The 15,870-nt window shown below is 38.9% G+C and overlaps 1 protein-coding gene across 1 annotated transcript in view; it reads right to left on the minus strand.

Moving 5' to 3' along the window:
• Positions 1 to 15,870, minus strand: part of LOC109880334 (cytosol aminopeptidase-like) — a 40,766-nt gene that overhangs the window by 13,304 nt on the left and 11,592 nt on the right. The window contains 5 exon segments of the mRNA XM_031815474.1: positions 6,864 to 6,943; positions 7,765 to 7,867; positions 8,160 to 8,248; positions 9,688 to 9,812; positions 9,981 to 10,083. Of these exon segments, the coding sequence (XP_031671334.1) occupies positions 6,864 to 6,943; positions 7,765 to 7,867; positions 8,160 to 8,248; positions 9,688 to 9,812; positions 9,981 to 10,083 (500 nt within the window).

Consider the following 15,870-nt stretch of genomic DNA (forward strand, 5'->3'; position numbering starts at 1 on the left):
TAATCACTCTTAGGGACTTACCCAGAAAGACTCACAGCTGTAATCACTATTAGAGACTTACCCAGAAAGACTCACAGCTGTAATCACTCTTAGAGCCTCACCCAGAAAGACTCATAGCTGTAATGACTCTTAGAGACTCACCCAGAAAGACTCCCAGCTGTAATGACTCTTAGAGCCTCACCCAGAAAGACTCTAATCTGTAATGACTCTTAGAGCCTCACCCAGAAAGACTCTAATCTGTAATGACTCTTAGAGACTCACCCAGAAAGACTAATCTGTAATGACTCTTAGAGCCTCACCCAGAAAGACTCCCAGCTGTAATCACTCTTAGAGCCTTAAAAGAAAGACAAAGTGACTCGGGGGTGTGAATACTTTACGTAAATGAGATATTTCAGTATTTAATTTTCAATAAATGTAACAATTTCTAAAAACATGTTTTTACTTGGTTATTATGGGGGAGAAAGACGTGGATCCAGTTTGAATGCAGGCTGTAATAAGGCAAGGGGTTTATGTCCACTTTCTGAAGGCACAGAAACCACAGACACCCAGGGGCATTTCCACGTGCTCCTCGTCAGAGTTACAGGAAATATGGCACAGAAACCCAGGGGCATTTCCACGTGCTCCTCGTCAGAGTTACAGGAAATATGGCACAGAAACCCAGGGGCATTTCCACGTGCTCCTCGTCAGAGTTACAGGAAATATGGCACAGAAACCCAGGGGCATTTCCACGTGCTCCTCGTCAGAGTTACAGGAAATATGGCACAGAAACCACAGACACACAGGGGTATTTCCACGTGCTCCTCGTCAGACAGGAAATATGGCACAGAAACCACAGACACACAGGGGTATTTCCACGTGCTCCTCGTCAGAGTTACAGGAAATATGGCACAGAAACCAGACACCACAGGGGCATTTCCACGTGTTCCTCGTCAGACAGGAAATATGAATTTCAGATATTTTCCGTTCATAATATTGTGCAAAATATTGTTTTTTTCCCGAACAAGTTCAATACATTTTAGTTGATTTCCAAACGTGACACATTTAGAAGAACATATAGATAGATAGAACATATAGATAGAAGAACATATAGATAGATAGAAGAACATATAGATAGATAGAACATATAGATAGAAGAACATATAGATAGATAGAACATATAGATAGAAGAACATATAGATAGAAGAACATATAGATAGATAGAACATATAGATAGAAGAACATATAGATAGATAGAAGAACATATAGATAGATAGAACATATAGATAGAAGAACATATAGATAGATAGAACATATAGATAGAAGAACATATAGATAGAAGAACATATAGATAGATAGAACATATAGATAGATAGAAGAACATATAGATAGATAGAACATATAGATAGAAGAACATATAGATAGATAGAACATATAGATAGAAGAACATAGAGATAGATAGAACATATAGATAGAAGAACATATAGATAGATAGAAGAACATATAGATAGATAGAACATATAGATAGAAGAACATATAGATAGATAGAACATATAGATAGAAGAACATATAGATAGAAGAACATATAGATAGAAGAACATATAGATAGAAGAACATATAGATAGATAGAAGAACATATATATTGATAGAAGAACATATAGATAGAAGAACATATAGATAGATAGAAGAACATAGATAGAACATATAGATAGATAGAAGAACATATAGATAGATAGAACATATAGATAGAACATATAGATAGATAGAAGAACATAGATAGAACATATAGATAGATAGAAGAACATATAGATAGATAGAAACATATAGATAGAACATATAGATAGATAGAAGAACATATAGATAGATAGAGAACATATAGATAGATAGAACATATAGATAGATAGAAGAACATATAGATAGATAGAAGAACATATAGATAGAAGAACATATAGATAGATAGAAGAACATATAGATAGAAGAACATATAGATAGATAGAACATATAGATAGATAGAAGAACATATAGATAGATAGAAGAACATATAGATAGAAGAACATATAGATAGATAGAACATATAGATAGATAGAAGAACATATAGATAGATAGAAGAACAGATAGATAGATAGAACATATATATAGATAGAAGAACATATAGATAGAAGAACATATAGATAGATAGAAGAACATATAGATAGATAGAAGAACATATAGATAGATAGAAGAACATATAGATAGATAGAACATATAGATAGATAGAAGAACATATAGATAGATAGAAGAACATATAGATAGATAGAAGAACATATAGATAGATAGAAGAACATATAGATAGATAGAAGAACATATAGATAGATAGAAGAACATATAGATAGAAGAACATATAGATAGATAGAAGAACATATAGATAGATAGAAATAGAACATATAGATAGATAGATAGATAGATAGATAGATAGATAGATAGATAGATAGATAGATAGATAGATAGATAGAAGAACATATAGATAGAAGAACATATAGATAGAAGAACATATAGATAGATAGAACATATAGATAGAAGAACATATAGATAGATAGAACATATAGATAGAAGAACATATAGATAGAACATATAGATAGATAGAAGAACATATAGATTGATAGAAGAACATAGATAGATAGAAGAACATATAGATTGATAGAACATATAGATAGAAGAACATATAGATAGATAGAACATATAGATAGAAGAACATATAGATAGAACATATAGATAGATAGAACATATAGATAGAACATATAGATAGATAGAACATATAGATAGAACATATAGATAGATAGAAGAACATATAGATTGATAGAAGAACATAGATAGATAGAAGAACATATAGATTGATAGAAGAACATATAGATAGAAGAAACATATAGATAGAAAACATATAGATAGAAGAACATAGATAGAACATATAGATAGATAGAAGAACATATAGATAGATAGAAGAACATATAGATAGATAGAAGAACATATAGATAGATAGAAGAACATATAGATAGAAGAACATATAGATAGATAGAAGAACATATAGATAGATAGAAGAACATATAGATAGATAGAAGAACATATAGATAGAAGAACATATAGATAGATAGAAGAACATAGATAGAACATATAGATAGATAGAAGAACATAGATAGAACATATAGATAGATAGAAGAACATATAGATAGAAGAACATATAGATAGAAGAACATATAGATAGATAGATAGATAGATAGATAGATAGATAGATAGATAGAAGAACATATAGATAGATAGAAGAACATATAGATAGATAGAAGAACATATAGATAGATAGAAGAAACATATAGATAGATAGAAGAACATATAGATAGATAGAAGAACATATAGATAGATAGAAGAACATATAGATAGATAGAAGAACATATAGATAGAAGAACATATAGATAGATAGAAGAACATATAGATAGATAGAAGAACATATAGATAGATAGAAGAACATATAGATAGATAGAAGAACATATAGATAGATAGAAGAACATATAGATAGAAGAAACATATAGATAGAAGAACATATAGATAGAAGAACATATAGATAGATAGAACATATAGATAGATAGAAGAACATATAGATAGATAGAACATATAGATAGATAGAAGAAACATATAGATAGATAGAAGAACATATAGATAGATAGAAGAACATATAGATAGATAGAAGAACATATAGATAGATAGAAGAACATATAGATAGATAGAAGAACATATAGATAGATAGAAGAACATATAGATAGATAGAAGAACATATAGATAGATAGAAGAACATATAGATAGATAGAAGAACATATAGATAGATAGAAGAACATAGATAGAACATATAGATAGATAGAAGAACATAGATAGAACATATAGATAGATAGAAGAACATATAGATAGATAGAAGAACATATAGATAGATAGATAGATAGATAGATAGAACATATAGATAGATAGAAGAACATATAGATAGATAGAACATATAGATAGAAGAACATATAGATAGATAGAAGAACATATAGATAGAAGAACATATAGATAGATAGAAGAACATATAGATAGAAGAACATATAGATAGATAGAAGAACATATAGATAGATAGAACATATAGATAGATAGAACATATAGATAGATAGATAGAACATATAGATAGATAGAACATATAGATAGATAGATAGAACATATAGATAGATAGATAGATAGAACATATAGATAGATAGATAGAACATATAGATAGATAGAACATATAGATAGATAGAACATATAGATAGATAGATAGAACATATAGATAGAAGAACATATAGATAGATAGAAGAACATATAGATAGATAGAAGAACATATAGATAGAAGAACATATAGATAGATAGAAATAGAAACATATAGATAGATAGAAGAACATATAGATAGATAGAAGAACATATAGATAGATAGAAGAACATATAGATAGATAGAAGAACATATAGATAGATAGAAAACATATAGATAGATAGAACATATAGATAGATAGAACATATAGAAGATAAACATATAGATAGATAGATAGAAACATATAGATAGATAGAAGAACATATAGATAGAAGAACATATAGATAGAAGAACATATAGATAGAAGAACATATAGATAGATAGAACATATAGATAGATAGAAGAACATATAGATAGATAGAACATATAGATAGAAGAACATATAGATAGATAGAAGAACATATAGATAGATAGAAGAACATATAGATAGAAGAACATATAGATAGAAGAACATATAGATAGAAGAACATATAGATAGATAGAACATATAGATAGATAGAACATATAGATAGATAAGAACATATAGATAGATAGAACATATAGAATAGAAGAACATAGATAGATAGAAGAACATATAGATAGATAGAAGAATATAGATAGAAGAACATATAGATAGATAGAACATATAGATAGATAGAAGAACATATAGATAGAAGAACATATAGATAGATAGAAGAACATATAGATAGATAGAAGAACATATAGATAGATAGAAGAACATATAGATAGATAGAAGAACATATAGATAGAAGAACATATAGATAGATAGAAGAACATATAGATAGATAGAAGAACATATAGATAGAAGAACATATAGATAGATAGAAGAACATATAGATAGATAGAAGAACATATAGATAGATAGAAGAACATATAGATAGATAGAAGAACATATAGATAGATAGAAGAACATATAGATAGATAGAAGAACATATAGATAGATAGAAGAACATATAGATAGATAGAAGAACATATAGATAGATAGAAGAACATATAGATAGATAGAAGAACATAGATAGATAGAAGAACATATAGATAGATAGAACATATAGATAGATAGAAGAACATATAGATAGATAGAAGAACATATAGATAGATAGAAGAACATATAGATAGATAGAAGAACATATAGATAGATAGAAGAACATAGATAGAACATATAGATAGATAGAAGAACATATAGATAGATAGAAGAACATAGATAGAACATATAGATAGAAGAACATATAGATAGAAGAACATATAGATAGAAGAACATATAGATAGATAGAAGAACATATAGATAGATAGAAGAACATATAGATAGATAGAAGAACATATAGATAGATAGAACATATAGATAGATAGAAGAACATATAGATAGATAGAAGAACATAGATAGAACATATAGATAGATAGAAGAACATATAGATAGATAGAAGAACATATAGATAGATAGAAGAACATATAGATAGATAGAAGAACATATAGATAGAAGAACATATAGATAGATAGAACATATAGATAGATAGAACATATAGATAGATAGAACATATAGATAGATAGAAGAACATATAGATAGAAGAACATATAGATAGAAGAACATATAGATAGAAGAACATATAGATAGAAGAACATATAGATAGATAGAAGAACATATAGATAGATAGAAGAACATATAGATAGAAGAACATATAGATAGAAGAACATATAGATAGATAGAAGAACATATAGATAGATAGAAGAACATATAGATAGAAGAACATATAGATAGAAGAACATATAGATAGATAGAAGAACATATAGATAGAAGAACATATAGATAGAAGAACATATAGATAGAAGAACATATAGATAGATAGAAGAACAGATAGATAGATAGAACATATAGATAGATAGAAGAACATATAGATAGAAGAACATATAGATAGATAGAAGAACATATAGATAGATAGAAGAACATATAGATAGAAGAACATATAGATAGATAGAACATATAGATAGATAGAACATATAGATAGATAGAAGAACATATATATAGATAGAAGAACATATAGATAGAAGAACATATAGATAGATAGAACATATAGATAGATAGAAGAACATATATATAGATAGAAGAACATATAGATAGAAGAACATATAGATAGATAGATAGATAGATAGATAGATAGATAGATAGATAGAAGAACATATAGATAGATAGAAGAACATATAGATAGATAGAACATATAGATAGATAGAAGAACATATAGATAGATAGAAGAACATATAGATAGATAGAAGAACATATAGATAGATAGATAGATAGATAGAAGAACATATAGATAGATAGAAGAACATATAGATAGATAGAAGAACATATAGATAGATAGAACATATAGATAGAAGAACATATAGATAGAAGAACCAACCCAACCAAGTGTGGGTGTGTGTGTCTGTGTGTGTGTGTGTCTGTGTGTGTCTGTGTGTCTGTGTGTGTCTGTGTGTGTCTGTGTGTGTCCGTGTGTGTGTCTGTGTGTGTGTGTGTGTGTGTGTGTGTGTCTGTGTGTGTGTGTGTGTGTGTTACCTTGTGAAGCTGTTCCCAGAGCCAGTCAGAGTTGGTGAAGACTCCTGTCGCTGCTGAACCCAGAGCAACATCCATCGCTCCTGATAGAAAACACGAGTGACCAATAGACTAGCCAGTTAGTGAACAGCGATGGCCGTCTCACCAACACACACAGTGCACTAACCAGTGAGGGCACTAACCAGTGAGGGTACTAACCAGTGAGGGTACTAACCAGTGAGGGTACTAACCAGTGAGGGTACTAACCAGTGAGGAACCAGTGAGGGTACTAACCAGTGAGGAACCAGTGAGGGTACCAACCAGTGAGGGTACTAACCAGTGAGGGTACTAACCAGTGAGGGTACTAACCAGTGAGGAACCAGTGAGGGTACTAACCAGTGAGGGTACTAACCAGTGAGGGTACTAACCAGTGAGGGTAGCAGCATTGACGATGGCCATCTCACCAACACACACAGTGCACTAACCAGTGAGGGCACTAACCAGTGAGGGTACTAACCAGTGAGGGTACTAACCAGTGAGGGTACTAACCAGTGAGGGTACTAACCAGTGAGGGTACTAACCAGTGAGGAACCAGTGAGGGTACTAACCAGTGAGGAACCAGTGAGGGTACCAACCAGTGAGGGTACTAACCAGTGAGGGTACTAACCAGTGAGGGTACTAACCAGTGAGGGTACTAACCAGTGAGGGTACTAACCAGTGAGGGTAGCAGCATTGACGATGGCCATCTCACCAACACACACAGTGCACTAACCAGTGAGGGTACTAACCAGTGAGGGTACTAACCAGTGAGGGTACTAACCAGTGAGGGTAGTAGCGTTGACGATGGCCATCTCACCAACACACACAGTGCACTAACCAGTGAGGGTACTAACCAGTGAGGGTACTAACCAGTGAGGGTACTAACCAGTGAGGGTAGCAGCGTTGACGATGGCCCTGGGGTTGAAGCTGTGAGCGTAACAGAGAGCATCTGCTAGGATCAACCGTCCCTCAGCGTCCGTGTTGTCCACCTACACACAAAATACTTATTTGATGTAAACAAAGACCTGTACGGTTTAGTTGCCACGGTAAAAAACACATGTATGGTTTAGTAGCCACGGTAACAAATGCCTGTATGGTTTAGTAGCCACGGTAACAAAGACCGGTATGGTTTAGTTGCCACGGTAACAAAGACCTGTATGGTTTAGTTGCCACGGTAACAAAGACCTGCATGGTTTAGTAGCCACGGTAACAAAGACCTGTATGATTTAGTTGCCACGGTAACAATGACCTGCATGGTCTAGTAGCCACGGTAACAGATACCTGTATGGTTTTGCCGTTCTTGGCAGTGACGACATCTCCAGGCTTGTTGGCTTTCCCACTGGGCATGTTCTCACAGAGAGGTGCTAGACCTGGGGGTTAATAACACACATTACTACTTCCTGTGGAGAAACCTCTAGCAAACAAGCTGCAGGTCACAGAGAGGTGCTAGACCTGGGGGTTAATAACACACATTACTACTTCCTGTGGAGAAACCTCTAGCAGACAAGCTGCAGGTCACAGAGAGGTGCTAGACCTGTTAATAACACACATTACTACTTCCTGTGGAGAAACCTCTAGCAGACAAGCTGCAGGTCACAGAGAGGTGCTAGACCTGGGGGTTAATAACACACATTACTACTTCCTGTGGAGAAACATCTAGCAGACAAGCTGCAGGTCACAGAGAGGTGCTAGACCTGGGGGTTAATAACACACATTACTACTTCCTGTGGAGAAACCTCTAGCAGACAAGCTGCAGGTCACAGAGAGGTGCTAGACCTGTTAATAACACACATTACTACTTCCTGTGGAGAAACCTCTAGCAGACAAGCTGCAGGTCACAGAGAGGTGCTAGACCTGTTAATAACACACATTACTACTTCCTGTGGAGAAACCTCTAGCAGACAAGCTGCAGGTCACAGAGAGGTGCTAGACCTGGGGGTTAATAACACACATTACTACTTCCTGTGGAGAAACCTCTAGCAGACAAGCTGCAGGTCACAGAGAGGTGCTAGACCTGTTAATAACACACATTACTACTTCCTGTGGAGAAACCTCTAGCAGACAAGCTGCAGGTCACAGAGAGGTGCTAGACCTGGGGGTTAATAACACACATTACTACTTCCTGTGGAGAAACCTCTAGCAGACAAGCTGCAGGTCACAGAGAGGTGCTAGACCTGTTAATAACATACATTACTACTTCCTGTGGAGAAACCTCTAGCAGACAAGTTGTAGGTCAAACTACAAACCTCTAGCAGACAAGCTGCAGACTAACTCCAACCCTGTTCCTGGAGAGATACCCTCCTGTAGGTTTTAACTCCAACCCTGTTCCTGGAGAGAGACCCTCCTGTAGGTTTTAACTCCAACCCTGTTCCTGGAGAGATACCCTCCTGTAGGTTTAACTCCTACCCTGTTCCTGGAGAGATACCCTCCTGTCGGTTTTAACTCCAACCCTGTTCCTGGAGAGAGACCCTCCTGTAGGTTTAACTCCAACCCTGTTCCTGGAGAGAGACCCTCCTGTAGGTTTAACTCCAACCCTGTTCCTGGAGAGATACCCTCCTGAAGGTTTTAACTCCAACCCTGTTCCTGGAGAGATACCCTCCTGTAGGTTTTAACTCCAACCCTGTTCCTGGAGAGAGCTACCCTCCTGTAGGTTTTAACTCCAACCCTGTTCCTGGAGAGATACCCTCCTGTCGGTTTTAACTCCAACCCTGTTCCTGGAGAGAGACCCTCCTGGAGTTAAAACCTACAGGACATTAGTTCTCAAGAAACAGGGTTGATTGGCTAGCGCGTCACGTCGCCGCAAGCTCACCTATGATGTTGATTGGCAGGTTGAGGGCTGCTGCCGTGACGATGGCGGAACACACCGTGGCGGCTCCTCCCATATCAGCCCTCATCGCGTCCATACCTGACGGAGGCTTTAGACTGATCCCACCACTAGACAGAGAGACAGAGAGAGTAAGTAACAGTTAACAGTTGTATCAATTAAATGAGTCTAGGAATAAAAATAAAAACCGGCAGCTGATATTTTAACCACTAATGTGTCAAACACAGTGAATAGAGCACCCTGATTGGACAGCAGTGACGTGTGATGTGTGCGCGTACCTGTCAAAGGTGATGCCCTTGCCCACCAGCAGTAGAGGACACTGTGCGTTGTCAGGACAACCGTTGTAGTGTAGCTCCAGGAAGACAGGCGGTTCCTCTGAGCCTAAAACAAATCAAACGTTTCTTTGTCACAGGAGACAGCAGGGTATAAACGCTACAGTGAAATCTGTTTTCCCTTTTAAATATAATGTCGCCTTAGGCTCCGAACCAACTGTATATAATATAATGTCGCCTTAGGCTCCGAACCAACTGTATATAATATAATGTCGCCTTAGGCTCCGAACCAACTGTATATAATATAATGTCGCCTTAGGCTCCGAACCAACTGTATATAATATAATGTCGCCTTAGGCTCCGAACCAACTGTATATAATATAATGTCGCCTTAGGCTCCGAACCAACTGTATATAATATAATGTCGCCTTAGGCTCCGAACCAACTGTATATAATATAATGTCGCCTTAGGCTCCGAACCAACTGTATATAATATAATGTCGCCTTAGGCTCCGAACCAACTGTATATAATATAATGTCGCCGGAGGCCGAACCAACTGTATATAATATAATGTCGCCGGAGGCCGAACCAACTGTATATAATATAATGTCGCCTTAGGCTCCGAACCAACTGTATATAATATAATGTCGCCTTAGGCTCCGAACCAACTGTATATAATATAATGTCGCCTTAGGCTCCGAACCAACTGTATATAATATAATGTCGCCTTAGGCTCCGAACCAACTGTATATAATATAATGTCGCCTTAGGCTCCGAACCAACTGTATATAATATAATGTCGCCTTAGGCTCCGAACCAACTGTATATAATATAATGTCGCCTTAGGCTCCGAACCAACTGTATATAATATAATGTCGCCGGAGGCCGAACCAACTGTATATAATATAATGTCGCCTTAGGCTCCGAACCAACTGTATATAATATAATGTCGCCTTAGGCCGAACCAACTGTATATAATATAATGTCGCCTTAGGCTCCGAACCAACTGTATATAATATAATGTCGCCTTAGGCTCCGAACCAACTGTATATAATATAATGTCGCCTTAGGCTCCGAACCAACTGTATATAATATAATGTCGCCTTAGGCTCCGAACCAACTGTATATAATATAATGTCGCCTTAGGCTCCGAACCAACTGTATATAATATAATGTCGCCTTAGGCTCCGAACCAACTGTATATAATATAATGTCGCCTTAGGCTCCGAACCAACTGTATATAATATAATGTCGCTGGAGGCCGAACCAACTGTATATAATATAATGTCGCTGGAGGCCGAACCAACTGTATATAATATAATGTCGCCTTAGGCTCCGAACCAACTGTATATAATATAATGTCGCTGGAGGCCGAACCAACTGTATATAATATAATGTCGCCTTAGGCTCCGAACCAACTGTATATAATATAATGTCGCCTTAGGCTCCGAACCAACTGTATATAATATAATGTCGCCTTAGGCTCCGAACCAACTGTATATAATATAATGTCGCCTTAGGCTCCGAACCAACTGTATATAATATAATGTCGCCTTAGGCTCCGAACCAACTGTATAAAATATAATGTCGCCTTAGGCTCTGAACCAACTGTATATAATATAATGTCGCCTTAGGCTCCGAACCAACTGTGTATAATATAATGTCGCCTTAGGCTCCGAACCAACTGTATATAATATAATGTCGCTGGAGGCCGAACCAACTGTATATAATATAATGTCGCTGGAGGCCGAACCAACTGTATATAATATAATGTCGCTGGAGGCTGCCGAACCAACTGTATATAATATAATGTCGCTGGAGGCTGCTGAACCAACTGTATATAATATAATGTCGCCGGAGGCTTCCGTTTTACTGGCTTCGAACCAACTGTATATAATATAATGTCGCTGGAGGCTGCTGAACCAACTGTATATAATATAATGTCGCTGGAGGCTGCTGAACCAACTGTATATAATATAATGTCGCCGGAGGCTTCCGTTTTACTGGCTCTGACCCAACTGTATATAATATAATGTCGCTGGAGGCTGCTGAACCAACTGTATATAATATAATGTCGCTGAGGCTGCTGAACCAACTGTATATAATATAATGTCGCTGAGGCTGCTGAACTGTATATAATATAATGTCGCTGAGGCTGCTGAACCAACTGTATATAATATAATGTCGCTGGAGGCTGCCGTTTTACTGGCTCTGAACCAACTGTATATAATATAATGTCGCTGGAGGCTGCTGAACCAACTGTATATAATATGTCGCTGGAGGCTGCCGTTTTACTGGCCCTGAACCAACTGTATATAATATAATGTCGCCGGAGGCTGCCGTTTTACTGGCTCTGAACCAACTGTATATAATATAATGTCGCTGGAGGCCGCTGAACCAACTGTATATAATATAATGTCGCTGGAGGCTGCCGTTTTACTGGCTCTGAACCAACTGTATATAATATAATGTCGCTGGAGGCCGAACCAACTGTATATAATATAATGTCGCTGGAGGCCGAACCAACTGTATATAATATAATGTCGCTGGAGGCCGAACCAACTGCATATAATATGATGTCGCTGGAGGCTGCCAAACCAACTGTATATAATATAATGTCGCTGGAGGCTGCCGTTTTCACATGTAGCTGCCACCGTCTCTCATGATCGAAAAGAGCTTCTGGACATCACAACAGCGATTACTCACCTCCAACTGGACAAAGATCTGTTGTTGTTGTTAATGAGTCCAACACAAAAGGATATACAGCCTCTCTGAGCCCCAGGCCCAAGTCCCCGTCATTCACATGAAGACGGAAACACAGGGGGCGGAGATCGGGGTGCCGTGTGAGAATTGGTCAGCGATTGGGTAGCCCCGCCTCTACCAGAAGCTTATCAGAAATCCCGCTATGCCCTCAGTCGAACCACCATACAGGCAAAGCGTCAATACCGGACTAAATGCCTTCTATGCTCGCTTTGAGGCAAGCAACACTGAAGGATGCATGAGAGCACCAGCTGTTCCGGACGACTGTTTGAGCACTCTCTCCATAGCCGATGTGAGTAAGACCTTTAAACAGGTCAACATCCGCAGGGCCAGACGGATTACCAGGACGTGTACTCAGAGCATGCACTGACCAACTGGCAAGTGTCTTCACTGACATGTTCAACATCTCCCTGACTGTCTGTAATACCAACATGTTTCAAGCAGACAACCATAGTCCCTGTGCCCAAGAACACTAAGGAAACCTGCCTAAATGACTACCGACCCGTAGCACTCACGTCCGTAGCCATGAAGTGCTTTGAAAGGCTGGTCATGGCTCACATCAACAACATTCCAGAAACCCTAGACCCACTCCAACTTGCATACCGCCCCTACAGATCCACAGATGATGCAATCTCTATTCCACTCCACAATGCCCTTTCCCACCTGGACAAAAGGAACACCTATGTGAGAATGCTGATCACTGACAACGATGAGACGGCCTACAGGGAGGAGGTCAGAGATCTGGCAGTGTGGTACCAGGACAACAACCTTTCCCTCAACGATGAGACGGCCTACAGGGAGGAGGTCAGAGACCTGGTGGTACCAGGACAACAACCTCTCCCTCAACGATGAGACGGCCTACAGGGAGGAGGTCAGAGACCTGGTGGTACCAGGACAACAACCTCTCCCTCAACGACGAGACAGCCTACAGGGAGGTGGTCAGAGACCTGGTGGTACCAGGACAACAACCTCTCCCTCAATGTGAGAGTGTAGGAAAAAGCAGCCAAACACGCCCCCATTCACATCGACAGGGCTGTAGTGGAGCGGGTTGAGAGTTCCTTGGTGTCCACATTAACAAACTAACATGGTCCAAACACACCAAGACAGTCGTGAAGAGGGCACAACAAAACCTTTTCCTCCTCAGGAGACTGAAAAGATTTGGCACGGGTCCTCAGATCCTCAAAAACGACTACAATTGAGAGCACTGGTTGTATCACGGCGCTACACGGCGCTACAGAGGGTAGTGCGTACGGCCCAGTATATGAGAACAAGATTCCTGCCATCCAGGACTTCTATACCAGGCGGTGTCAGATGAAGGCCCTAAAAATTGTCAGAGACTCCAGCCACCCTAATCATAGACTGTTCTCTCTGCTACCTCCACGGCAAGCGGTTCCCGGAGTGCCAAGTCTAGGACCAAAAGGCTCCTTAACAGCTTCTACCCCCAAGCCATAAGGCTCCTTAACAGCTTCTACCCCCAAGCCATAAGGCTCCTTAACAGCTTCTACCCCCAAGCCATAAGGCTCCTTAACAGCTTCTACCCCCAAGCCATAAGGCTCCTTAACATGTTCTACCCCCAAGCCATAAGGCTCCTTAACAGCTTCTACCCCCAAGCCATAAGGCTCCTTAACAGCTTCTACCCCCAAGCCAAAAGGCTCCTTAACAGCTTCTACCCCCAAGCCATAAGGCTCCTTAACAGCTTCTACCCCCAAGCCATAAGGCTCCTTAACGGCTTCTACCCCCAAGCCAAAAGGCTCCTTAACGGCTTCTACCCCCAAGCCATAAGGCTCCTTAACAGCTTCTACCCCCAAGCCAAAAGACTCCTAAACAGCTTCTACCCCCAAGCCATAAGGCTCCTAAACAGCTTCTACCCCCAAGCCAAAAGGCTCCTAAACAGCTTCTACCCCCAAGCCATAAGGCTCCTTAACAGCTTCTACCCCCAAGCCAAAAGGCTCCTAAACAGCTTCTACCCCCAAGCCATAAGGCTCCTTAACAGCTTCTACCCCCAAGCCATAAGGCTCCTTAACAGCTTCTACCCCCAAGCCAAAAGACTCCTAAACAGCTTCTACCCCCAAGCCATAAGGCTCCTAAACAGCTTCTACCCCCAAGCCAAAAGGCTCCTAAACAGCTTCTACCCCCAAGCCATAAGGCTCCTTAACAGCTTCTACCCCCAAGCCAAAAGACTCCTAAACAGCTTCTACCCCCAAGCCATAAGGCTCCTAAACAGCTTCTACCCCCAATCCAAAAGGCTCCTAAACAGCTTCTACCCCCAAGCCATAAGGCTCCTAAACAGCTTCTACCCCCCAAGCCATAAGGCTCCTTAACAGCTTCTACCCCCAAGCCATAAGGCTCCTTAACAGCTTCTACCCCCAAGCCATAAGGCTCCTTAACAGCTTCTACCCCCAAGCCATAAGGCTCCTTAACAGCTTCTACCCCCAAGCCAAAAGACTAATCAAAAACAGTATTGTTATTTTATTGTATTACTTTAGTTTATTTAGTAAATAGTTTACTCTTTCTTGAACTGCATTGTTGGCTAATGGTTTGTAAGTCAGCATTTCACTGTTGTATTCGGCACCGGTAACCAATAACATTTGATTTAAATAGAAAACATCACCTTTAGAAACACTGAGGAACGCTCCCATCTATCACCTTTAGAAACACTGAGGAACGCTCCCATCTATCACCTTTAGAAACACTGAGGACCCTTCCATCTATCACCTTTAGAAACACTGAGGAACCCTCCCATCTATCACTGAGGAACCCTCCCATCTATCACTGAGGAACCCTCCCATCTATCACCTTTAGAAACACTGAGGAACCCTCCCATCTATCACCTTTAGAAACACGGAGGAACCCTCCCATCTATCACCTTTAGAAACACTGAGGAACCCTCCCATCTATCACCTTTAGAAACACGGAGGAACGCTCCCATCTATCACCTTTAGAAACACTGAGGAACGCTCCCATCTATCACCTTTAGAAACACTGAGGAACCCTCCCATCTATCACCTTTAGAAACACTGAGGAACTCTCCCATCTATCACCTTTAGAAACACTGAGGAACCCTCCCATCTATCACCTTTAGAAACACTGAGGAACCCTCCCATCTATCACCTTTAGAAACACGGAGGAACCCTC

The sequence above is a fragment of the Oncorhynchus kisutch genome, unplaced genomic scaffold (assembly GCF_002021735.2).
Source record: "Oncorhynchus kisutch isolate 150728-3 unplaced genomic scaffold, Okis_V2 Okis09a-Okis19a_hom, whole genome shotgun sequence".
Classification (NCBI taxonomy): Eukaryota; Metazoa; Chordata; class Actinopteri; order Salmoniformes; family Salmonidae; genus Oncorhynchus; species Oncorhynchus kisutch.